The 25,282-nt window shown below is 42.0% G+C and overlaps 1 protein-coding gene across 1 annotated transcript in view; it reads right to left on the bottom strand.

The window, feature by feature from the left end:
* The window catches only part of LOC117522651 (neuropilin-1a-like), a 165,706-nt gene that overhangs the window by 15,290 nt on the left and 125,134 nt on the right, over positions 1-25,282 (bottom strand). The window contains exons 7-14 of the mRNA XM_034184103.1: positions 22,166-22,321; positions 18,086-18,230; positions 15,425-15,600; positions 13,064-13,219; positions 9,441-9,585; positions 8,577-8,726; positions 4,251-4,292; positions 1,889-2,026 (exon numbers count right to left, since the gene is read on the bottom strand). Coding sequence (XP_034039994.1) covers positions 1,889-2,026; positions 4,251-4,292; positions 8,577-8,726; positions 9,441-9,585; positions 13,064-13,219; positions 15,425-15,600; positions 18,086-18,230; positions 22,166-22,321 — 1,108 coding nt within the window. The remainder of the gene's footprint in view (positions 1-1,888; positions 2,027-4,250; positions 4,293-8,576; positions 8,727-9,440; positions 9,586-13,063; positions 13,220-15,424; positions 15,601-18,085; positions 18,231-22,165; positions 22,322-25,282) is intronic.

Genomic DNA, 25,282 nt, shown 5'->3' with positions numbered 1-25,282 from the left:
TGCTGTTTGCGGATGATGTGGTTCTGTTGGCTTCGTCAAATCAGGACCTTCAGCGTGCACTGGGGCGGTTTGCAGCCGAGTGTGAAGCATCCGGGATGAAAATCGGCACCTCCAAATCCGAGGCCATGGTTCTCAACCGGAAAAAGGTGCTTTGCCCTCTTCAGGTCAGTGGAGTGTCCTTGCCTCAAGTGGAGGAGTTTAAGTATTTCGGGGTCTTGTTCACGAGTGAGGGACGGATGGAGCGTGAGATCGATAGACGGATCGGTGCAGCATCTACAGTGATGCGGTCGCTGTATCGGACCGTCGTGGTGAAGAGAGAGCTGAGTAGGGGGGCAAAGCTCTCGATTTACCGATCAATCTACGTTCCGATCCTCACCTATGGTCATGAGATTTGGCTCCTGACCGAAAGAACGAGATCGCGAGTACAAGCGGCCGAGATGAGTTTCCTCCGCAGGGTGGCTGGGCGCTCCCTTAGAAATAGGGTGAGGAGCTTGGTCACTCAGGAGGAGCTCGGTCACTCGGGAGGAGCTCGGAGTCAAGCTGCTGCTCCTCCATGTCGAAAGGAGTCAGTTGAGGTGGCTCGGGCATCTTTTCCGGATGCCCCCTGGACGCCTCGCTGGAGAGGTGTTCCGGGCACGTCCCACTGAGAGGAGGCCCCGGGGAAGACCCAGGACACGCTGGAGGGACTACATCTCTCGGCTGGCTTGGGAACGCCTTGGGGTTCCCCCAGAGGAGCTGGGGGAGGTGTGTGTGGATCAGGAGGTCTGGGCGGCTTTGCTTGAGCTGCTGCCCCCGCGACCCGACTCCGGATAAAGCGGAAGAAAATGGATGGATGGATGGATGGATATATATATATATATATATATATATATATATATATATATATATATATATATATATATGTTACAAAATGACAGCTCATTTTAACCTCATCACCTGATCGCTTGATTTTCTACCCATCAGGGGCCAAAATTCTAAATTGTTTCTAGACAGTGTGAATTTTGATCATATTGACGATATCATGTTATGTATTCCTTCTTTAAATGTTAAGGAATAAATTATACTGGTGCCAAAGAAAATTCCCAGAGGCCGTGCAGCTTTAATTGCATCCTGTTCAGAAAATGAAGCAACACTTCCTCTGTGCTTTAAGCTTTTCTGCTGTGTTTGCATTCCCAGTCTGGTCCCGAGGCACGTTTGGTGCATGAGATTTCCAGGAGTGCATCTTCGGTGCATGTGAGCTCTGCTCTGTGAACCCGCTGCCGTCTCCCTCTGCAGTACTCACTATTCACTTTTCAAGATGACAGACAGTTGCAGCTACATTCCAGAAATGCATCCACAAATCACATTTAGAGGCAGAAAATGACCCAGAATGTGTTCTTACAAGAATCCACAGAGGTTGTGACTTCTGTACGTAGAGAGCTGCTGGAGCTCTTAAAAGACTCCAACTGCTGTTGACTCTGCTGAATACTGAGGACGAGTTGGGGAGGAGTGGCCGAGGAGGAGAGCTTTGTTTACAACCTGAACTGTGGCATAAGTCTGACATCTAGTGGCAGAGAAATTATTCAGAGCACCTTTTGGACAGACTTCCTGTTTACATAAAAAAAAAAAAAATCCTACTTCTACACATTACATGTGGCAGATCTGCTGCACAATTAAACAACCTCCATTAAAATGGAGCCAGTTAGTTCTGTGCAGTGTTCAGGAGACGGATTCAAGCAACTGGGACTAAAGCAGCACTCGCGCTCGGTTATTAACGGTTGATATGATTTTCACAACAACGCACAAGAAGAGAGAAAATGCAACTACTGGAGGCGTGAACAGGGCGCCGTGCAGCGCCGCGGATGCCCCACAGGGTCTGCTGAGTTGTGATTAGCGGTGCATCTCATACCTGTGTGGTCCAGCGTTGGGCCTCTGTGGACAGCGGCTGCTCCGTTGGTCTGGATGAGCCACTGTGCGCCTGCAGCGCCCTCTCTGGTCCAACCACAGAATGATGAGAAGTCAAAGTTGCAGGCAAACCACAGGTACTCTGCAGCAAAGAGAAACCGTATCATAAAAAGTGACATTCAGTAAAAAAGATTTCAAAGCTGCAAAGATTTGTCACTTGAGTTGTCGTAGCTGTCTTGGTGACTCCCCTCACTTTTCTCCTTCTTGCACGGTCACTTAGTTTTTGATAACTGTCTCCTCCAGGCAGATTTACTGTACAGTACCATAGTGTTTGGATTTCTAAGAACTGATGTAAATAAAGTCCAAGTCGTGTTCAGTAACCTGAAACAACCTGATGGGCTCTAAAAATGAAGCAGGTCAGTTATAAGGGGTTGTGCTGCTAATACGCAGACCTGGGTTCAGTTCCTTATAATACTATCTGTCTGTATCGCTGGACAAAATGCATCATCTACAGCATCTCCGTCCACCCCAGCCTTAGCTGGGGAAGTAACCTGTGTCAGAACGGAGACCCGTCCACTGGGAGTCATAAAGTCTCATCTGCTTCACGCTAAAGAATCCAGGGATCAGCACTACTACCGGTGGGTCTCAAGAACTTCTTGTAAAAATGGAGGGACTGAGTATAAAAATGTCCAAATTCTCAAATGGAATTTTTGTGAATTAAGGCTGAAAATCAACACAACAAGAACATCTTCAACGTTCTATTTTAATTTCATTGTGGAGGCAAAATTACCCAAAAACCCAGTCCAGTCGAAGATTCAAGCTTCTCTACTATGGAAACCACCTGGACAACTGAGAGCCTACACAGAAACAAAAACCCTGTGGCACTGTCCAAATACTTATGGACCTGAGTGGACAGTGTCATCGCTTGTGATATGAATAGAGAATAGCGCCACCTAAAGGAGCAAAGCGTCTACTCTGTCATTTGTTGTTAGCTGATTATCTTTTCTATTACTCCAACTGTAAGTTTTGCCAAAATGTTCCAAATATGCAATTTGTTTTGTTTCAGAAGATTCATGATGATTTTTCTTTTTTTTTTTTAAATAATTGCTGTTATTTCTATCTGCTGTATGAAAATGTTGCTGTTGAAAATTTATTGGAGCTATAAAGGTTCTGTCAGTGTCAGAGTATTCTGGCCGTTATCGCTTGTTTTAAAATCCACATTTGCACATTTTGGATAAAATTCTGTCACCATAACACGACATTGTCTCAACCCACCGTGATAAAAATATCTGGAGCCGCTACTGCTGATATTCACTGTTCTTCATAATTATGTTCAATTCCAGACAACCTGAAAGGAACATATTTCTAATTTGGTTTTTGTGGGTGTTGTGTGATCTGACAGGACTGTTCAGGGTCCAAAAACAACAAAACAAACAAACAACAACAACAAACACCCAGCCTGTGAGCCTCTGATCAGCGGCATTCATTTCTCCTCATCACTTTGTGCAAGTGATAGTTTCTTTTCCACCACAACTCGTATATCAAACATATGGAAAGAAAGCTGCTCCTGCTGTATTGTGCTCTCAGAATGAACTGTATATTTAGTGGAAAGTGTATCAGACCAAACAAAAGCCTCTCACAGACCGAGCGGGCGAGAAACATCACGAATTACAGCGCCGCGGGCCGCTTGTCCCTGTCCGGCCTCGACCAGACGCTGGAAGAAAAACCTCACCGCTGATACAAAACCAGCACTGACACTCACATGAGGGGAGGACCAGGATGAGAGGATGAAAGACAGCAGGTGGGGGGGCATGCAGATCGCCACAAACAAAACCTGTTCAACAAAACCCCAAAGCCAACGCCGACTGGTGGCAGCGGTTCACTGCAGCGTGCAGATGAACAGAAACCACAGAACTCCTGACATTTTATTTCAGAGCAGCAAACAGGACACAGGGATGAGGACGGAGCTAATAACACCCCCCCACAGCCCGAACTGTCTCCACACCGCGCTTTGATTCGGCTAATTGACACCCATGAGGCTTTAATTCTCTCTCTCTCTCTGTTTCCCTTGTTCTCGCTTTCTCTCCGTCCCACCTTGGTATTTTTTTTATCTTCCCTCGCTCTGTTTCTTTTCTCCACATCTGTAACCTTCCCTTGTTTCTCATTTTGATTCACTGTCGCTCGCTCGCGTTCTTTCTCTCTCGCTGCAGTTATTTTTCTGCTTCACGTCTCCTCAGAAAGTCTATTTGGTGCAGATCAAACACACTTTGATCGACTAGCGGTGATCAAAGACAGAAACGAGAAACACCGAGAAACAACAAGAACTTAAAAAGAAGGAAAGAGAATTAAAAGACGTAAATCCTCACCTGGTATGAAGTCCAGCGTGGGCTCGGCCACCATCAGGCTTCCTGTCACAGACAGAGAGGACAGTCAGTGTGGGGTCAAAGGTCAACACACACCTGACTTACAGAGATTTCACAGCTACAGATACACATGTTGAACACGTACATCATCTAATTCATCATTCTGTACTCATGTTTTATAACATGTTGTATAACTGTGTAGTATTGATAGCGTTGATTTGTGTAGTATATATGTAGTACTGTGTAGTATTGATAGTACAGTATTGTGTAGTACTGGTAGTGTTGATTTGTGTAGTATATATGTAGTACTGTGTAGTATTGATAGTACAGTATTGTGTAGTACTGGTAGTGTTGATTTGTGTAGTATATATGTAGTACTGTGTAGTATTGATAGTACAGTATTGTGTAGTATTGATAGCGTTGATTTGTGTAGTATATATGTAGTACTGTGTAGTATTGATAGTACAGTATTGTGTAGTATTGGTAGCGTTGATTTGTGTAGTATATATGTAGTACTGTGTAGTATTGATAGTACAGTATTGTGTAGTATTGGTAGCGTTGATTTGTGTAGTATATATGTAGTACTGTGTAGTATTGATAGTACAGTATTGTGTAGTATTGGTAGTGTTGATTTGTGTAGTATATATGTAGTACTGTGTAGTATTGATAGTACAGTATTGTGTAGTATTGGTAGTGTTGATTTGTGTAGTATATATGTAGTACTGTGTAGTATTGATAGTACAGTATTGTGTAGTACTGGTAGTGTTGATTTGTGTAGTATATATGTAGTACTGTGTAGTATTGATAGTACAGTATTGTGTAGTACTGGTAGTGTTGATTTGTGTAGTATATATGTAGTACTGTGTAGTATTGATAGTACAGTATTGTGTAGTATTGATAGCGTTGATTTGTGTAGTATATATGTAGTACTGTGTAGTATTGATAGTACAGTATTGTGTAGTATTGGTAGTGTTGATTTGTGTAGTATATATGTAGTACTGTGTAGTATTGATAGTACAGTATTGTGTAGTATTGGTAGCGTTGATTTGTGTAGTATATATGTAGTACTGTGTAGTATTGATAGTACAGTATTGTGTAGTATTGATAGCGTTGATTTGTGTAGTATATATGTAGTACTGTGTAGTATTGATAGTACAGTATTGTGTAGTATTGGTAGTGTTGATTTGTGTAGTATATATGTAGTACTGTGTAGTATTGATAGTACAGTATTGTGTAGTACTGGTAGTGTTGATTTGTGTAGTATATATGTAGTACTGTGTAGTATTGATAGTACAGTATTGTGTAGTATTGATAGCGTTGATTTGTGTAGTATATATGTAGTACTGTGTAGTATTGATAGTACAGTATTGTGTAGTATTGGTAGTGTTGATTTGTGTAGTATATATGTAGTACTGTGTAGTATTGATAGTACAGTATTGTGTAGTATTGGTAGCGTTGATTTGTGTAGTATATATGTAGTACTGTGTAGTATTGATAGTACAGTATTGTGTAGTATTGGTAGTGTTGATTTGTGTAGTATATATGTAGTACTGTGTAGTATTGATAGTACAGTATTGTGTAGTATTGGTAGTGTTGATTTGTGTAGTATATATGTAGTACTGTGTAGTATTGATAGTACAGTATTGTGTAGTATTGGTAGCGTTGATTTGTGTAGTATATATGTAGTACTGTGTAGTATTGATAGTACAGTATTGTGTAGTATTGATAGCGTTGATTTGTGTAGTATATATGTAGTACCGTGTAGTATTGATAGTACAGTATTGTGTAGTACTGGTAGTGTTGATTTGTGTAGTATATATGTAGTACTGTGTAGTATTGATAGTACAGTATTGTGTAGTACTGGTAGTGTTGATTTGTGTAGTATATATGTAGTACTGTGTAGTATTGATAGTACAGTATTGTGTAGTATTGATAGCGTTGATTTGTGTAGTATATATGTAGTACTGTGTAGTATTGATAGTACAGTATTGTGTAGTATTGGTAGTGTTGATTTGTGTAGTATATATGTAGTACTGTGTAGTATTGATAGTACAGTATTGTGTAGTATTGGTAGCGTTGATTTGTGTAGTATATATGTAGTACTGTGTAGTATTGATAGTACAGTATTGTGTAGTATTGGTAGTGTTGATTTGTGTAGTATATATGTAGTACTGTGTAGTATTGATAGTACAGTATTGTGTAGTACTGGTAGTGTTGATTTGTGTAGTATATATGTAGTACTGTGTAGTATTGATAGTACAGTATTGTGTAGTACTGGTAGTGTTGATTTGTGTAGTATATATGTAGTACTGTGTAGTATTGATAGTACAGTATTGTGTAGTATTGATAGCGTTGATTTGTGTAGTATATATGTAGTACTGTGTAGTATTGATAGTACAGTATTGTGTAGTATTGGTAGTGTTGATTTGTGTAGTATATATGTAGTACTGTGTAGTATTGATAGTACAGTATTGTGTAGTATTGGTAGCGTTGATTTGTGTAGTATATATGTAGTACTGTGTAGTATTGATAGTACAGTATTGTGTAGTATTGATAGCGTTGATTTGTGTAGTATATATAGTACTGTGTAGTATTGATAGTACAGTATTGTGTAGTATTGGTAGTGTTGATTTGTGTAGTATATATGTAGTACTGTGTAGTATTGATAGTACAGTATTGTGTAGTATTGGTAGCGGTGATTTGTGTAGTATATATGTAGTACTGTGTAGTATTGATAGTACAGTATTGTGTAGTACTGGTAGTGTTGATTTGTGTAGTACATATGTGGTACTGTGTAGTATTGATAGTACAGTATTGTGTAGTACTGGTAGTGTTGATTTGTGTAGTATATATGTGGTACTGTGTAGTATTGATAGTACAGTATTGTGTAGTACTGGTAGTGTTGATTTGTGTAGTACATATGTGGTACTGTGTAGTATTGATAGTACAGTATTGTGTAGTACTGGTAGTGTTGATTTGTGTAGTACATATGTGGTACTGTGTAGTATTGATAGTACAGTATTGTGTAGTACTGGTAGTGTTGATTTGTGTAGTACATATGTGGTACTGTGTAGTATTGATAGTACAGTATTGTGTAGTACTGGTAGTGTTGATTTGTGTAGTACATATGTGGTACTGTGTAGTATTGATAGTACAGTATTGTGTAGTACTGGTAGTGTTGATTTGTGTAGTATATATGTGGTACTGTGTAGTATTGATAGTACAGTATTGTGTAGTACTGGTAGTGTTGATTTGTGTAGTATATATGTGGTACTGTGTAGTATTGATAGTACAGTATTGTGTAGTACTGGTAGTGTTGATTTGTGTAGTATACATAGCATTGTGTAGTTTTGATAGTGTAAAACTTGTTTTTTCTGAGTACGGTGTAAATAAACAGATGGTGACGTGTTGGTGTGAACAGGCGTCGTTGGTGTGAACAGGTTTTGTCAGTGTGAACAGGGTTTGTCAATGTGAACAGGTGTCGTTGGTGTGAACAGGTTTTGTCAGTGTGAACAGGTGTCGTGGGCGTGAACAGGGTTTGTCAATGTGAACAGGGTTTGTCAATGTGAACAGGTGTCGTTGGTGTGAACAGGTTTCGTGGGCGTGAACAGGTGTCGTGGGTGTGAACAAGTGTCGTGGGTGTGAACAGGTTTCGTGGGCGTGAACAGGTTTCGTTGGTGTGAACAGGTTTCGTTGGTGTGAACAGGTGTCGTCGGCGTGAACAGGTTTCGTGGGCGTGAACAGGTTTCGTTGGTGTGAACAGGTGTCGTCGGCGTGAACAGGTTTCGTGGGCGTGAACAGGTTTCGTTGGTGTGAACAGGTGTCGTGGGCGTGAACAGGTTTCGTGGGCGTGAACAGGTTTCGTTGGTGTGAACAGGTGTCGTGGGCGTGAACAGGGTTTGTCAGTGTGAACAGGTGTCGTGGGCATGAACAGGGTTTGCCAATGTGAACAGGTGTCGTGGGCATGAACAGGGTTTGTCAGTGTGAACAGGTGTCGTGGGCATGAACAGGGTTTGTCAATGTGAACAGGTGTCGTGGGCGTGAACAGGGTTTGTCAATGTGAACGGGTGCCGTGGGCGTGAACAGGGTTTGCCAATGTGAACGGGTGTTGTGGGTGTGAACAGGGTTTGTCAGTGTGAACGGGTGTCGTGGGCGTGAACAGGGTTTGTCAATGTGAACAGGTGTCGTGGGCGTGAACAGGGTTTGTCAATGTGAACAGGTGTCGTGGGCATGAACAGGGTTTGTCAATGTGAACAGGTGTCGTGGGCATGAACAGGGTTTGTCAATGTGAACAGGTGTCGTGGGCGTGAACAGGTTTCGTGGGCATACCTGTAAAGGTGTCGTAGTCCTCCAGTACCTCTGTATTGGTAACAATAGTTGTACCGGGGACGGTGATGGGCGCTGTGATGGTTGCGCCAAACGTAGTCATGGGAAGTGTGGAGGCGGCTGGTGTGGTGGGTGGCGGCAGAGTCGTGAGCTCTGAACAAGAGAAGAGAAGAAGATGGAGTCCATTAAAGAAACACAACTCAGCCAACATCAACTCGTTACAGAAACGGCTCCATAAGTTCAGTTTGATGCATTCTACAAGATAAAAACCTGGATTTCTGGCACCTTAAATCATCAAACATGAAGATCTGCAACCTTCACCTGCCGCCTGTCACGAGTTGAGGCCGCTGACATGTTAAAATATGTTCAGAAATAAATACTCAAACCAAACTCAGGACATTTGGAATTGTGGGACGTTGAGGATGTTTACAACATATTTAACTGTACTTGAATGCAAATTTTAAAAATATGATGCTTAACGAGGAACCTCCAGAAAAACGCCACATGTACATCGAATAGAAAGTTCAAGACTCTCGTCCATTTTTCCAACAAAACTAAAAATTCAGATTCTTCAAACTGGACACATATAAACATGAACTGATAGTACATTAGAATTAACAGTAAGTCCTGTTTCACCGTTTTAAAATGGAACCTTGTGGAGAAAACAAGCAAAATGCTCGGTTTTTTTTTTTGTTTTTTTTTTACTGAGGAGCACCAGCTCATCAGAAGGTCCAAATGTCTTTCATAAGGTGTGTAGCTGTAAAGGCATTTTTCATTATTTTCATGAATTTTCTAATCTAAAATATTATTAAATTTATTTTTAAAGGCTGTTAGTTGTTGTGAGCTGCGGCCCCAGGTGAGACTGACCTTCCACTTCGCAGCCTAGGAGCTCCAGTCGGAGGCCCAGGCCCTCGTTGGTGGCTCTCTCTGGGTAGATCCTGATGAAGCGGGTCAGCAAGGGGCCGATGGACCTCAGCTCTGGAGTATCATGGTTCTGGTTACCGATGAACAGCTAAAGGACAACACAGACCATGTTTGCTTTACGTGAAGTGACCTTATCTCAACTTAAATGAAGTGTTTAAACAACAATTTCATGACAAAAAGGGTTTAATATTTAAAGACATTTTAGGGTTTGGAGGAAAACCTGCAGTTGGGGACTGAAACGTGGCCAAAGTCATGTTAGCACTTAGCCCCGGATCATCCCCACATCCCAAAAATAACCATCCAGTGATTGTCCGGCAATTGTGCACTTGACCATGCACGGAGAAACGCACCACAGGACCAAAATGTCATAGATGATCTTCCCACATACTGGAAGTGATCCTGCTCATCCTAGTCTCCCGATGTTTGCATTCAATTAACATAAGGTCGTTCCCTCAGTACCCACAGATCCTCCAAACAGACCTACGACCAAAGACATCTAGCAGGTTACTGTGGGTCCTACAAACTCTCAGGATGACCCAGGGAGCTGCTCAGGCACCTGAATCCAGAAGAACCGGTGATATTCACCTTCACGTTCAATAAGACGGGACCCGTGGTTGACTTCTTTCGGGTGAACGTGAATTAGTAACAATATGAGCCACTGAAATATGTTTGATCGTGTCTGTTTGTGTGCTAGTACGTGCAGCACACACGCCCTATACATTAAGAATCCTAAAAACCAGCAGGTCTTTGAACCAACTAAAAGTTGTACTGTGATGTGTCAAATGTTTGTTGTGCATGTGGAATTTCAGAAGTGACAAAATACAAAACTGGATAGTTTAGGTTTGGAAATTCCCGTGAAGAAAATTTAAACTGGGGTACTTTATCCCTAAACTCCTGTGGGATTATTTTCCAGTCTGCCAGGGAGATAATGTTTGTTTGCCTGTTTGTTGGTGATATGGCTCTACCTCAGAAAGATTTAAAGGGGGTATAGTGTGTAAAAAAGTATTTTTTTAATCTAATCTCGACAGTTCAGGGAGGCCTAGACGTTTGCCAGCCAGGACCCAGGGCGGCTCCACAGTGTGTCGATGCTCCCAGACCTGACAGTTTAATGTGGCTGAAGTACTTCCACAGATCTATATTTGTGTGTAGAAACGTCTCTGTTTAACACAAAAAAACACGTTTAACAAAAAAGATGTCACATATGTAACCGTGCCCCCCTCACTGCCTCCACTGCAAACTTAATGGTTAAACAATATTCAGAAAACGTATGAAAAAGTCGAAAGTTGAGACTTAAGTTGAACTGTGATAAAAAAGGTATGTAAATATTTATTCAAACAAACAAACAAAAAAAGACCAACGCTATGATGCTAATCTTTGGCTGAAGTCTGCACTTTAGGACTACTAATAGTCTGTTTATGATTTCCTTTCAATAATTGTTTTGTACGTAACAGCACCATAAGTTCAAATCTGTTGAATCCTGTCTGGTGTTTCAGTAACAAACGAAGCTTTGAACATCCTGCCAAAATAACAATTTAATACAAGCTTCAACACACTGTTTCAAACTCGTGTGTTTTGCGAACGTCAAACAAACTTTGGCACCTCAGTGTCAAACGTCCCGTTATTATTGAATGTTTAGTTACTGGGAACCTCAGCGTATTTATTTGGACATTTTTATAGAAGATACAAATAAAACAAAAAACAAGATGATATCAACATTTTTTGTGTGTGTAAAGACACAGGAAGCAGGCGGGAGGAGCATCTGGATCTCAGTCTGCCGTAAACCAGCAGGACTCTGATGGTTAACCTCCGACCTCCGCCCCTCCATCTGGAACACACAGATGAGGATGTCGCACCACCGCGGCTGAGGAAGTGCGTCGCTGTGAACGCAATGAAATGAATTTCCTCTTGGGAATCAGAATCAAAGTCACTCAGCGTGCACTTCTGAAAGAATTAAAAAATGCACCAGCTGCAATGCAGATTTGGACATGGAAAAAAGTTCACAGAGGACCGCTGTCTGTGCCGGACAAAAGGATCCAGACAGCCGCCAGTATCAAACGAGATGGTCGAGCGGGTTCAGGAAACATTTTTAAGAAGATCAAGTCTGGAGACCCAGATTCCTGCAAGGACAGATTGGGAAGTCGACCGACTCGACATGTGCCGCGTCACAGGCCGAGCACATATTGAAAACTTGTGAAATCCACAAACCTTTGAATTTCTCATTGACATTTTGTTGGATATATCTTAGTGCTCAACATTAAGCCGTTTAGTTTCATTTGCCGAGGCGATGTAGTTACTCAGATATTTACATCTCAACGGTGGTGGGCACAGCTAACCAAAAAGTTAGCTTCAATAACCGGTAATCCACTAATTGAAAAGTTAGCTTTTATAAAGCTAAACTGATCCAATAACTTTCAGTATTAACTTCAGTACACTGGCAGCTACTGACACAACAATGAGTCAGCATTTCTGTCTCAGATCAGCCTTCTCTCAGCAAAAGAGACCTCATTTCACTGGAGTCATGCACAGGCAAACAGTTTTGACTTCTGGTTATAATTTTAAACAAACTAATTCCGGACAACTTATTGAAATTAACGTCATGTCTGTCGTTCTACAAAGAAAATATCAGCTATATGTTTTAAAGTAATACACTAATTTTGAAGGATTTAGCATTTAGACACACATGCCACAATGCATTATGGGAACATTAGTTTCTTGACGTCAGCAGTGGTTAGTTGGTTGGTAAAACCATATACTGAAATGTGTGGTGTGTTTTACAAATTTTCCACCCTCTTTTATTCTCTCTGATAGTCAGCTCTCTTCTGCCTGCAGAGGATAGAGCTCTATCATTCATGGCTGTCTGTGTGCTACAAAACATGTAACAGGTAGGCACTAAAATCTTTGATTTCAGACTTTACAAATGTTTTTAACTGTTAAGCTTTATTCACTATGCCCGCAAAAACATGTTCGCATTGTAAAAGTTATCAAAACTAAATTTATCGGAAGCTAATTGGTCCGCTGATGGTTTTCAAAGTTACCTGGAAAGCTAATCCGCTAATGAAAACGTCAGCTTTGATAATTATTGTTTAGCGGATTAGTGGAACTGTGCCCACCACTGCATCTCAAATGATGTCAAATTTTTTGAAACACTCTGTATATATTTTTCTGCCATTAGCACCCCTAGCGGCAATCCACATGCTGCTAGGGCTGCCCCTCCACAGTGTGAGAAGGTTAAAGGTGGTTCAAATCCACCTCTAAGTGGAAAATGACAAAAGGCCCTCGGCCTTAAGTGCTAAAATTGCTTCCATTGTGCAGATTAATGCTTTCTCAATTTGCAAGACAGGTTTTTGATGCAAGTAGCTGTTTCTGAGGTGATGCAGACACTTAATGAAACAGACACCATACATATTCATATTACAATGTCTTCAATTTGTCTTTCAAATGTCAAAAAACAAAAAAAGCAGACATTTAGAAAAAACAACAACATCTGAGATAAACATTTCTGTCCTGACCTGTGTCCTCTTTGTGTTTTTAGTGACTGAGTGTTGGAGATACATTGGTCCACCAACCTTCGGTTTGGTGCCGTTCTCCTCCTTGATCACGGTCCACTGCTCTCCATCTGGGCTGTAGCTGACTTTAAAGCGCTTCATGAAGACGTTTCTGTCACGATGTTTTCCTCCTTGGATCACCACGCCGCTTACCAGCTTGTCCTGGCCAAGGTCCACCTTTACGGGAAAGCCAAGCAAAGACTGAATGAATTACATGGCTGATGTTCTGGGGAGCAGATTGGACCGCACCTCAGTGACCTAACATCGAACACGTACCACTGTGCAATAAATGATGATAAACACAAAGTTAGAGGATAAAATGCCTGACTGTGTGGAACTGTGCATTACAGATGATCATGTGACACCTCAGGCTGATTAAACATAAAGACGAGTCACTAGGTAGCGCTGTGTGGCTATAAATGATCAAGGTTAGACACCACAGATCAAACTGAGATGTTGCAACACTGCATTCAGCAAAGTGCATTTTTTCTGTTCGTTTTTAATTTTCAGTCCTGCACAGCAGAAGTCTAATAAAAACATAAGATTAAATCAATTCAGTGTTTTACTTAAAGATACATTAATAATATTTCTCAGCCGTGGTTCTGCACATTTTTCCATCTGTCTTCATCCACATATGATTAGAGACAGGCGGCGAAAAGCAACCCACAGCGCAATATGTGCAATTTGTAATTTTAACACTCAGCACCCACGCTGCGTAAGTAGCAACTACAACTGTGCTACTTTGTACAGCATTGGGCATGTTGGTCAAAAAAAAAAAAAAAAAACAGGTGTGGTCAGGTGCAGTGTTGGAGCATTTCCAATATATGGCAAGAGAAAACGACTGCACCATAGACCACCGATAACCTAGTCTAAAATAGAATACAGAGTTATTCTGCTAGTTACAGAATACTACAGAATACTCAAATGCACCGAACATAAGTGGGTTCAGGAGGTGCAAGTACAGACGCACATGGAGAATAGAGCACCAATGGCCTAGAACTGGGGATCTTGGGTTTTGGAAAGAAAGCGCGTGAAAAGTAAAAATTATTAGAAAAATACAAAACTCTGCTTTAATGTTTCTCCTCAGGGAGCTTTGGTGGCTGCTCTCCACTAGTGTGCTTTTTAAGGCAGATCCACTAACTCGCCAGAAAACCTCTCACTTGAGTTCTCTCTCTAATACCACTTTGATTCTTAACGGGCATGAGCGCTGAAGACACTGATTGGTTTACGTCATGTTTTGCCCAAAGTACATTCATGACTCTGCCCGATTTTTGTGCTCAGAATATAAGTAAGTTCATTCTTTGCCCCTCAAGCTTGGGGTCACCACAGCAAATACAATATGGATCTCAATGATGTTGCATTCAGAAGATGTGCCCTCTAAGACACACAGTGGTTTTGCACATTGTCCAAATGTACTCGCGCCGTGAACCATAGATTGCGTGTTAGGGCTCAAAATTTGACGTCTTTCTGCTCTCGACTGGTCGAACACGTCTGCCTGCATGCACCAATCAGCTGTGGATAGAAAAGGTAGAGCTGGAAAATGTGCAGTACTGTGTGAGGACCTGAGTTAGGTTGGGTCTTGTTGGAGCTGCAACCCCCAACGACTTTACATTCAACCTCCTGCTTCCAGCCTCAGAACAACAGTGTCTTAGCAGCCATGAAGGCGAACTTTAGTGCTCGTACATGACACGGTGATGATCTGTGAGGATTTTCTGCCTGCACTGTTCCTTTTATAATAAGCTTTATTGTTCCTCCTCACCAGTAGGGGGTGGCATGGAGTCAACATGGCAGACAAGAGTCTTAAACAATGCATCAGAATCTCATCACTGAGTATTCCCTGATACACTGATCCATAATCACTTCATCTTCATACAAACATGGACCATCATGTAAAAGTGTAAGTTTTGTTTTCCTGTTGGAGACACACAGACAGACACACAGACAGACAGACAGACAGACTGACTGACTGACTGACTGACTGACTGACTGACTCACACTTTGGGGGTCCTGCTTATTGCATAAAATCTTTCATATGTAATCAATACTATTGTTAACTGAGCTCTTGGTGAAGCTGGTAAACGTCCACCAGGTGGAGATATTGTTCCATTTTAAGAACCTTGGGTACATCAATCTGTTGCTTATATGATGATGAAATTTACTTCAAAGTGCATATTTGCACATTTACTACAGTTTTTTTTTTGCCCCACCCCCATCTCTTCTCCCAGACCCACTGAGAAAAACCCTTCAGTGCCGCCAGTGCCCGTGGACCCTTGTTGGGAAACACTGGATTGACAGATGTTTATTGCAGGCGGTTTGCTTGCCAGTTGTTGCTCGGGTTATCTAGGTGGTTGCTACGGTTTTGCTGGCTGTTGCTAAACTCACCTGCAGCCACTCGTTTCTAAACGGCTGCTTGGTTTGCTGCTGAGTCCAGCCCGATCTGCCTGTCAGCAGGCGGGCGTTCTCAGCCACCCAGCCCCGGTCAGCGTAGGAAGAGGCGCTGATCTGGGCATCGGAAATCTGCCCCGACACCATCCCCAACATGACCGAACAGGGGTAGTCTGTGCAGAGAGAGAGAGAGAGAGAGAGAGAGGAGGATGAGGAACGTTCTAAAGGCAAACTGTACGCGTCGATAAGGAAGAGTGCTACCGTCCTTATCTCGCCGCTGCTCCAGTCAGCGGTTTTCCTCTTGATGCCCTCTGGCTTCCTCACTTTGGAATTAATGAGTAAAAACACCAAAAAGCTAGTTCATCATCTCTCACATCTCACTGTGTACTTTAGCAACTGTTTACTGCGCTTACCACTCATACTACTTCTACTACACTAGTATAATAATACTTATAACAGTTGTAAAATTCTGGCAGTTGTAATAACAGATGTAGCAGTAATACTACTACTTCCACTATTGTTTCTAATGTTGTTTTGCAAATATTAATACCAGTGGTACTACTGTTACTGCCTCAGTACTGTTACTGACTCTGATTGTTACAATTTGCGTTGCTTCTGGTGCTAAATAGTTTTACGCTTAAGATGGGAGTTACAACTGTTACAGTATTATTATTATTTACTACTACTACTATGACTACTACTACTACAATCACTGTTACTGTTGGCTTTGCTACTACATTCAGTGTGGATGTAGTAGCAAAGCATCTGCTTGCAGTAATAGTAGACAATGTAGTAGAAGTATCAGCCTACAATTATACTGTACCTTCAAATACTTTACAACAAACAATATTACTACAAAATAATTTCTACTACTAGTATGATGTCTATCATTACACTACTACCACTTACACAGTCAAAATACTAGCAAAAGAAGCATGCAAGCAGGAGCAGCACTACTTCTCCCTGCAATTACTACTACTACTACTACTACTACTGCTACTACTACTACTAGGGGAGCTACAACCACTACCTTTACCTGTTATCCAAGATGGGCACCAAAATAGGTTTTTTTTTCCACTAAAACACCTTTACACAACATATAAACAACTTAAATATCACAGAGATTCAATGGGAAGACCACTGCAGGTCACAGCAAACTCATTTGCGCCTAAACTAAATTCATTCATGGGTTTAAGATTCAAAATGGCGTCCAAAATGGCCGCCAATAGACCCTTATCATTAAAATACATAGTAGGAACAAACACTAGACTTAATAATGACAGAACTCATTGGTGTTTTAGTGAAACAACACAATTTTAGCGGCCATCTTGGGTAACTGGCTTGAGGCCAGTTTTTATTTTTGGGAACATCCTGATTGTGTTTTGGGGTCATCTAAGGAACCTAAAAAAGTTGGTTTGGTTTAGGGGGGGTGCAAAGGTAGTGGTCGTAGCTCTCCTAATATAGTACTACTACTACTACTACAGATACTGGAGCTACAGCTACTGTTGACACTACACTCATGATTCCATGCACATTCCTCTGCACCAGTACTTACTACTGCTGGTGTTTCACTGTATTCTATTCGAAGTGGTAATACCTGTACTATGCTTTTTGTAGTATTTTATTTTAGCTATTCAATGTATGTTGGTTTGTATGACATGTTTATATTTAATATTTTCATTTTAAATTGTTCTTATAGTTGTTACACTATTAAGTCTTGATGTTATTGTTATTAATTTAGTCTTGTCCAGGGTTTTCCTGCCTCACACCCTATGACGGGTATAGAAAATGAATAAATGAATAATTTAATCATAGTAGTCGGAGTTGTATCACTACTGTCTGTATTGCAATGCAGTACTACCAACACTATGTGTACTACAACCACTGTATATGCCCATATCACCGCTGGTACTTCTACTGTTAGCAGTACTTTTCTTACTGCTTGTTGTACTACTACTAACACTGATAACACTAGTATTACTTAACTGCTACTATGTCTCCATGTAGTAGCAGTAATGTTAGTACTAGAAGCTGGAGTAACAGTCATATAAGTCTTACCTCTACTGCATCTTAATGCTACATCATTAGCACAGCTGGTACTACAGCTAACACTGCTGCCTCTTCTAGTTTTAGTAGAGTTACTTCTATTTTTATGACTCCGTATAGAAGCAGACACGGTACTGTGCATTTTTCCTTTTTAATGATCCGCCTGTCCCGCTAAGAGCTCGGAGCACATGCAGGACTGGGATTTAAATAATCTTGCAGGATGAGTAATGATTTGCTCCTCTGCAATGAATAACGGCGTCCTTCAGGGGGGCGTCTGCACTCACCTTGTAAGTACTGATTCATTTAAATCAGCAGCATCAAAACATGCTGCTTTAATTCACGATGTGCTAAAGTGGGAAAATGTGAGCGTGTGAGTCTGAAACAAACAGATACAGTCGGTCCTTTAATTCAGTTTAAGTTTAAGGAAAAGTTTAAGGAAAGTTTAAGGAAAAATGAAACGTATTTGCAAAACGTATCACACATTCAAAGATGATGATTTGCCCCAAATATTAGTCAAATCTGCAAGAAGTAACTCGTTTTTCATAGAAAATAAGCAGAGAATATGCAGAGTGAACGTCTGTCCCAGGACGGTCGCCCCCCCCGTCTCCGTACCGGAGGTTCGGCAGCCGTAGATTTCAAAGCGCATGCAGATGCCTTGCTCCCAGGACATGGGGCGGATTCGGATGTAACGCGTCAGAGTCTGTTTTGGAAGGAAGGAGCGAACCTCATCTGTTGGATTGCGGTTCCCCTGGAAGATCTAACAGGACAAAAACAAGATGCTGGATTAGTGCTTTCATTGTAAGTTCTGCTTTTAATTCAACTACACTCAACAAAAATATAAACGCAACACTTTTGGTTTTGCTCCCATTTTGTATGAGATGAACTCAAAGATCTAAAACTTTTTCCACATACACAATATCACCATTTCCCTCAAATATTGTTCACAAACCAGTCTAAATCTGTGATAGTGAGCACTTCTCCTTTGCTGAGATAATCCATCCCACCTCACATGTGTGCCATATCAAGATGCTGATTAGACACCATGATTAGTGCACAGGTGTGCCTTAGACTGCCCACAATAAAAGGCCACTCTGAAAGGTGCAGTTTTATCACACAGCACAATGCCACAGATGTCGCAAGATTTGAGGGAGTGTGCAACTGGCATGCTGACAGCAGGAATGTCAACCAGAGCTGTTGCTCGTGTATTGAATGTTCATTTCTCTACCATAAGCCGTCTCCAAAGGCGTTTCAGAGAATCTGGCAGTACATCCAACCAGCCTCACAACCACAGACCACGAGTAACCACACCAGTCCAGGACCTCCACATCCAGCATGTTCACCTCCAAGATCGTCAGAGACCAGCCACTCGGACAGCTGCTGAAACAATCGGTTTGCATAACCAAAGAATTTCTGCACAAACTGTCAGAAACCGTCTCAGGGAAGCTCATCTGCATGCTTGTCGTCCTCATCGGGGTCTCGACCTGACTCCAGTTCGTTGTCGTAACCGACTTGAGTGGGCAAATGCTCACATTCGCTGGCGTTTGGCATGTTGGAGAGGTGTTCTCTTCACGGATGAATTCCGGTTCACACTGTTCAGGGCAGATGGCAGACAGCGTGTGTGGCGTCGTGTGGGTGAGCGGTTTTCTGATGTCAATGTTGTGGATCGAGTGGCCCATGGTGGCGGTGGGGTTATGGTATGGGCAGGCGTCTGTTATGGACGAAGAACACAGGTGCATTTTATTGATGGCATTTTGAATGCACAGAGATACCGTGATGAGATCCTGAGGCCCATTGTTGTGCCATACATCCAAGAACATCACCTCATGTTGCAGCAGGATAATGCACGGCCCCATGTTGCAAGGATCTGTACACAATTCTTGGAAGCCGAAAATGTCCCAGTTCTTGCATGGCCGGCATACTCACCGGACATGTCTCCCATTGAGCATGTTTGGGATGCTCTGGACCGGCGTATACGACAGCGTGTACCAGTTTCTGCCAATATCCAGCAACTTCGCACAGCCATTGAAGAGGAGTGGACCAACATTCCACAGGCCACAATTGACAACCTGATCAACTCTATGCGAAGGAGATGTGTTGCACTGCATGAGGTAAATGGTGGTCACACCAGATACTGACTGGTATCCCCCCCCAATAAAACAAAACTGCACCTTTCAGAGTGGCCTTTTATTGTGGGCAGTCTAAGGCACACCTGTGCACTAATCATGGTGTCTAATCAGCATCTTGATATGGCACACCTGTGAGGTGAGATGGATTATCTCAGCAAAGGAGAAGTGCTCACTATTACAGATTTAGACTGGTTTGTGAACAATATTTGAGGGAAATGGTGATATTGTGTATGTGGAAAAAGTTTTAGATCTTTGAGTTCATCTCATACAAAATGGGAGCAAAACCAAAAGTGTTGCATTTATATTTTTGTTGAGTGTACATATTGCCACAGCCAACATAAGAGTTTTGGCACCGGTACCACTCCATACTCATGTTACGACTGTGACTACTGGCATTATCAGGACGGCAGTAATGACCCGACTTTACTCATTCTGTCTTCTGTGATGAATGCTGCGTGAGAGGAAGCTGCTGCAGCAACAACAACATTATTATAGTTACTATTAGTCTCACTCATACTACTGCTGGTCACATGACTACAGATTTAGAAATGCCTTACTTTATATTAATATTAATAAACACAAAATGAAGAGCAGTTTATCGTAATGGGTCTCAAAATCCAACCCCTCGTCCAGGTGGTGACACCTGGATAACGGATCACGTAGGGCATTGCCTACTGGGATGAAATACGTTGGGGACCTTGTGTGCCCTGTGACAGCTGCAGTAACCGTGAACAGAAACCCTGAACACGAGGGGGCTAATGGGGCTCTGGTGAAACAGGAAGTCCTCAACAGCGGATCAGGCTGAGGAGGTGACGGCTTGTACAACAACGGCTGTGAGGGTGGATAAAGGCTGCATCAGATAGTGATCGTTTTGGATCTCCCAGCCATCAGAACAGGCTAAGGATCTGTTAAAGTCTGTGTGTTTGTTGGCGTGCAATGATATTGCCACATTAAACAAAACTATCCACCTCTAGATCGACCCTGGATGTACGAGGGGTGACAGAGGTTTTCAGCCTGGCCAAGAAAACGTACTCTGCAATGGTTCTGCATCTTTTGAAACATTCTCAACATTGCACTCAGCGAGGAAAAAGTTCACATATTCCTGAGAAATGTTGGTTTCTCAGAATGCAAAAACTGTTGAACCATACATACTTTTTCTGGGCGAGGCTCAAAACGTCTCAATCGCACTTCATAGAATTCCACCATCCCATCTGGGAATCGACCAAGACACCATCCTCCTCACCACAGAGAGAATACCACCACGCTTTACCATAACTCATGAATGTGTCTGGATTTTGAAAAAATATCTGTTAAAAGTCAAACGGCAAGTTAGAACCTTTGGGTCTGTATACGGGATGTGTAGAATGACTACTTTGAGGAGCCTATGGTTCACCTATCTATTGGTCACATGACCTCTGACTTTGGATCACATTGAGAACTCAGAGTCAAGGTCAGAGCTTCTACACTTTGGTACCAGTATGAACTAAACATGGTGGAAGAGTTGTGGGATCGTAAGGGATAAAGTGTTTCAATTTTGGACAGATTTAATCAAACATTCTGACGTTGTGGTATAACTGAATCATAGAGTTAATTTGCAGGAATCTCTGTCAAACATGTTGCACTGTTCAAGTAATCCTTCTAGTCCCTCTTTGATAACTACATTTTCATGGTCTTAAGGTACCGCCAGCTCCCACTGTTGATTTTTAACTGACATTTCCATCTGATTTCAAAATTGAGAAAAACAGGTTCATATGCAAAACTCTTCTTCCTCTTAAAGCGTTCGCACATCAATTTCCCAAAAAGCTAAAGTTCCTCTGTTAAAATCTAAAAAATGTCTTCTGCTGAAGAGCGTGGTATACTTTGCGTACTGTATCCAGTTGTCCGCTTTCACTGACTGTTACACACGATTACCCCTAATCTGCACCAATTAAACCAGATTGTTCTTTTTCAGGTTTTTTTGGATCACAATTTATTGTGATGTCAGAATTTTTTTAAACATGTTCCTGATTGCACACAATATTCCACAATGCTACTGCCACCACTGATTACAACTGATTTCAGGCCCCAGTTGGGTATACAACTGTTTTTCCATATCAAACGTAAACCGCTGGGAGACAGGCTTCAACTACTATCAAAAATATTGCAATTTAATCAAAAACACTTAAATGGTGCCATGCAAAAAACACATGCATCAATCTGTGCTGTGTTGAGAAGTCAAAGAAGAGTCTTGTACTCTTGACGACTGTCCAAGATGATGCATGGGAGCCGCACTCAGCTCTCCAGAGAGCTCTTCAGGCTCAGTTCTGTCGTCTTCCATCACATTTCGTTTGCATCACACCGTCAATACGCTGCTTAATCCAAGTGGCCAACATATCAGTGCACCAAGGTCACTCGTAAAACATCAGGTACAACAGTATTCCTGTATCATTAGTACTTCTGATTTTGAAGAGGGGAGATTAGGAATCCTGCCAAACACTTTGAGCATTGAATAATATTGATTTTATCATTAACTGAAGCTTCTGAACTGCTCATACATATTAGATGTATGTGGGTCACTCGTCACTACCTTTTGCTTGGAGCCCTCTTTGACTGTGACCCAGTCCTCTCCATTGGAGCTCAGGTCCACTTTGTAGTTGAGAACATAGTAGTGCTTCTTGGTCTCCTTTGAGATCGCTCCCTGTGTGCCGATGGCGGTGATGAATCTGAGAAATCCCAAATCCACCTGGAAGAACAAAAAAATAACCAAAAAGGTCAACAGAAAAAAAACAACTGCACTAAAATCCTACGTAAGGAGATGAGACAAACTGATTTTCAGTGTCAATATAATCTGTAGCCCGTAGGCCGGGTGTGGGGTCGGGTTCTGTTCGGTAAACCAGACCCATAACTCCCTTTGCGAATAAATTTGGTTTGTGAAAGGGTCTGATCCTCCTCCCATTCATGGATGTTTGTTCCTGGCTGAAAACGGACTTGGCCACTCGCAACCATTTATTGCATATGGGAGGGGCTTATGCGATGAGTCACTGAAGAGCACCCGCATGTTTTCCGCTGATATGGGGATTATTTGAAATGGCTATGGATTGTGTTTTGAACAACGTGGATGATATCAACGCGCTGCTTTGCCTACGTCACAGGCTTTGTTGCTCTGATTGGCTGTATGTCTGTCCAATAGGCTCCAGAAGCAGTTTTGTTTGCGTCCGATGACTCCACCCGCTGGAAACGAAACATGTCCCAGACTAGGGGAAAGGTTTCCTGACTCTGATCCTTGTGGACTCAGTGGATATCCTGATCGCAGCACTTGAAAGGCTGAGTGAGAAGTCTGAGCTTCTCAGTTTGTGACAGCTATGGATCACGATGAAGATCCAGGATTTCAAGGAGGTCTTGGACTTGCTGTCATGTCTCTCAGCCCTCAGAGAGACAGAGCTTGAGGTCATCGGACAGACGTGCTTTGTGATCCCGAAACCTCAGCAGGCAAACAGTGTCTTTCAGATCCTGGTACTTCCTGCATCACTGTACTGTTGTGAGATTTGGATGGTGACTGAAGGTGACGGCTGGATGTCTTTGGTACTGAGTCTTTTCAGCAGATCCGTGGATATCACTGGAATGACTGCTTCAAATGCACAGTTCCTTCGGGAGACATAGATCAGGAGAATCACTTGCATTTTGAGGGAATGTCAGTTCGAACATTTTGGTCTGTTGTTAATGATCCGGCATACAGGTGCGTCGATGCCGAGGACTCCAGCAGCTGGAGAAAGTCAAGGACACGCCCACATTTTCACCTAGCTGTGGCAGATGTTCGAGAGGTGGGGATGGACCGGTTATCTGCCTGTGTGGTTGCCGTCCATGTAGTGTGGTGGATGCGGTGACACGTGGCACCAGCATACGCTCCCAGACCTGTGCATCTTACCGCACAACGATGATTTCCTCCAACACGCTGGAGCCTGACATGATTTAGGTCACACGGTTAATTCGGGCAGACAGAGACAAGAGCACATCGTGGTTTGTGCCTCCGGCTGCTGATCTACAACGACGTCTGGAAGCATTTGTTCTGTGAGACACTAAGAGGTCTAAGTGTGAGATCAGAGCGCACGAGGCCGAGCGTGAGAAGCAGCTCACCATCAGCTCAGTAATGATTGGGTCGGGTTTGTGTGCATTTATCTGTAACACTGGAAAAATGCAAAACGTTTCCAAGTATATTTATCTAATTTCCAGTCAAACTGTCCAATCTACACCTAATGTAAGGCTTTTCCAAGACCTTTTTGTTCCCACAAGATTTTACAAAAAACAAGTACTTGATCAAGTACTTGTTATTAGGTAATACATCTTTTACTATATAAAACCACATCAGTGAACTGATGTGGTTTTATATAGTACATACAGGTTGTGTTGGTTTTTTTGTTCAGTTTAAAAGTTCAGCATCTCAAAACATTTGTAAAATGTGATAAAAACACTTTGGGCCATCACTAAAAGAAAGTAAATTTGGCAGTCATGGTTGAAAATAACATTTGGCTGGAAGCTATTGCTAATTTCCCAATTTGATGATGAATCCAGACCGACTAAATCTGTCTGGTCACGACTGCGTTACAGAACCCGCCATAATAAACACACAGAGACCAAAGTCACAACCCACACTGAACATGCCCTTAAAAAAAGAGAGTCAAAATTCCACAATAAAAACACCCTTTTTTAGATACTCCCCTTCAGTTTTCCACTTTTAACGAGTGAGAAAGCACGACACGTATCATGAAGCAAACAGCTGTAAATCTCCTGACTGCAGCCATCACAGGTTTTACATCTTCAAAGACGCTCTCAAAATAAGTCAAATTACAGGGACATTATCGCATCTCACAGCGAGACTTTAATCCGCCGTTTCTCTTATGATATTTGGATCTAAAGGCTAAATAAGAGATAACGTGACTCCTTCAGATGGCGGAACCATTTCATCCCACTGTGGCGCCCAGAAACACGCGGCCGTCCAAAAGAACGAACTGGGAAAAAAAAAGAGAGACTATTATAAAGACGATAATCATCAAATGGAACCGTGGCAACAATAGCACAGAAAGTCTTTTCAAATAAAATGTTTCACATCTTTTCCACAAATACCAACACTTATCTAAAATAAAGAATCCTTTACCAGGACGTAAGAAAACAGTAGAATTAAATCACAAGTGTCACATTCTTACACATGTCCTGTAACTTATTATAAGCGGTGAATTTTCACAGTTTCCACATTTTGTTCAAGTAAACAAACTAAACTCACATGTTTCTTGAGATGGGGACGGGGACATGCCAGTCTGTGGGGTAGGTTTAATATATGGGGTGTAATTATTTTTCCGCAGAGATGTTCCCGCTGTGGTGGTGTTGAAGGGAATCCTCTACAGGCTGTTATTTAACTGCTTCCACTGTTGCTTTTTCAGGAAGAAAATAACTTCCCATGGGTCTGTGTGGGCTCCTGACTGACAGGGAGACCCCAGGGACACTACGTTCCATAGGACAGTTAGACACTCACTCGGATCTACATTTCCCAGAGGAAGTACCCCACACCCCTGTTCCCTAAACACTGCTCCTAACAAAGTCAAAAAGTAGTTAATGATACTAATTAAAAACATAATACAATGCTGAAATATCCTCGCCATATGAGCATTATGTTCTTTATAATTTGCAGTTGTTTAATTATTAAGATCCT

The sequence above is a fragment of the Thalassophryne amazonica genome, chromosome 12 (assembly GCF_902500255.1).
Source record: "Thalassophryne amazonica chromosome 12, fThaAma1.1, whole genome shotgun sequence".
NCBI classification, from domain to species: domain Eukaryota; kingdom Metazoa; phylum Chordata; class Actinopteri; order Batrachoidiformes; family Batrachoididae; genus Thalassophryne; species Thalassophryne amazonica.
Note: the sequence above shows the minus strand (reverse complement) of the source record. Positions and strands in the feature narration are given on the sequence as shown.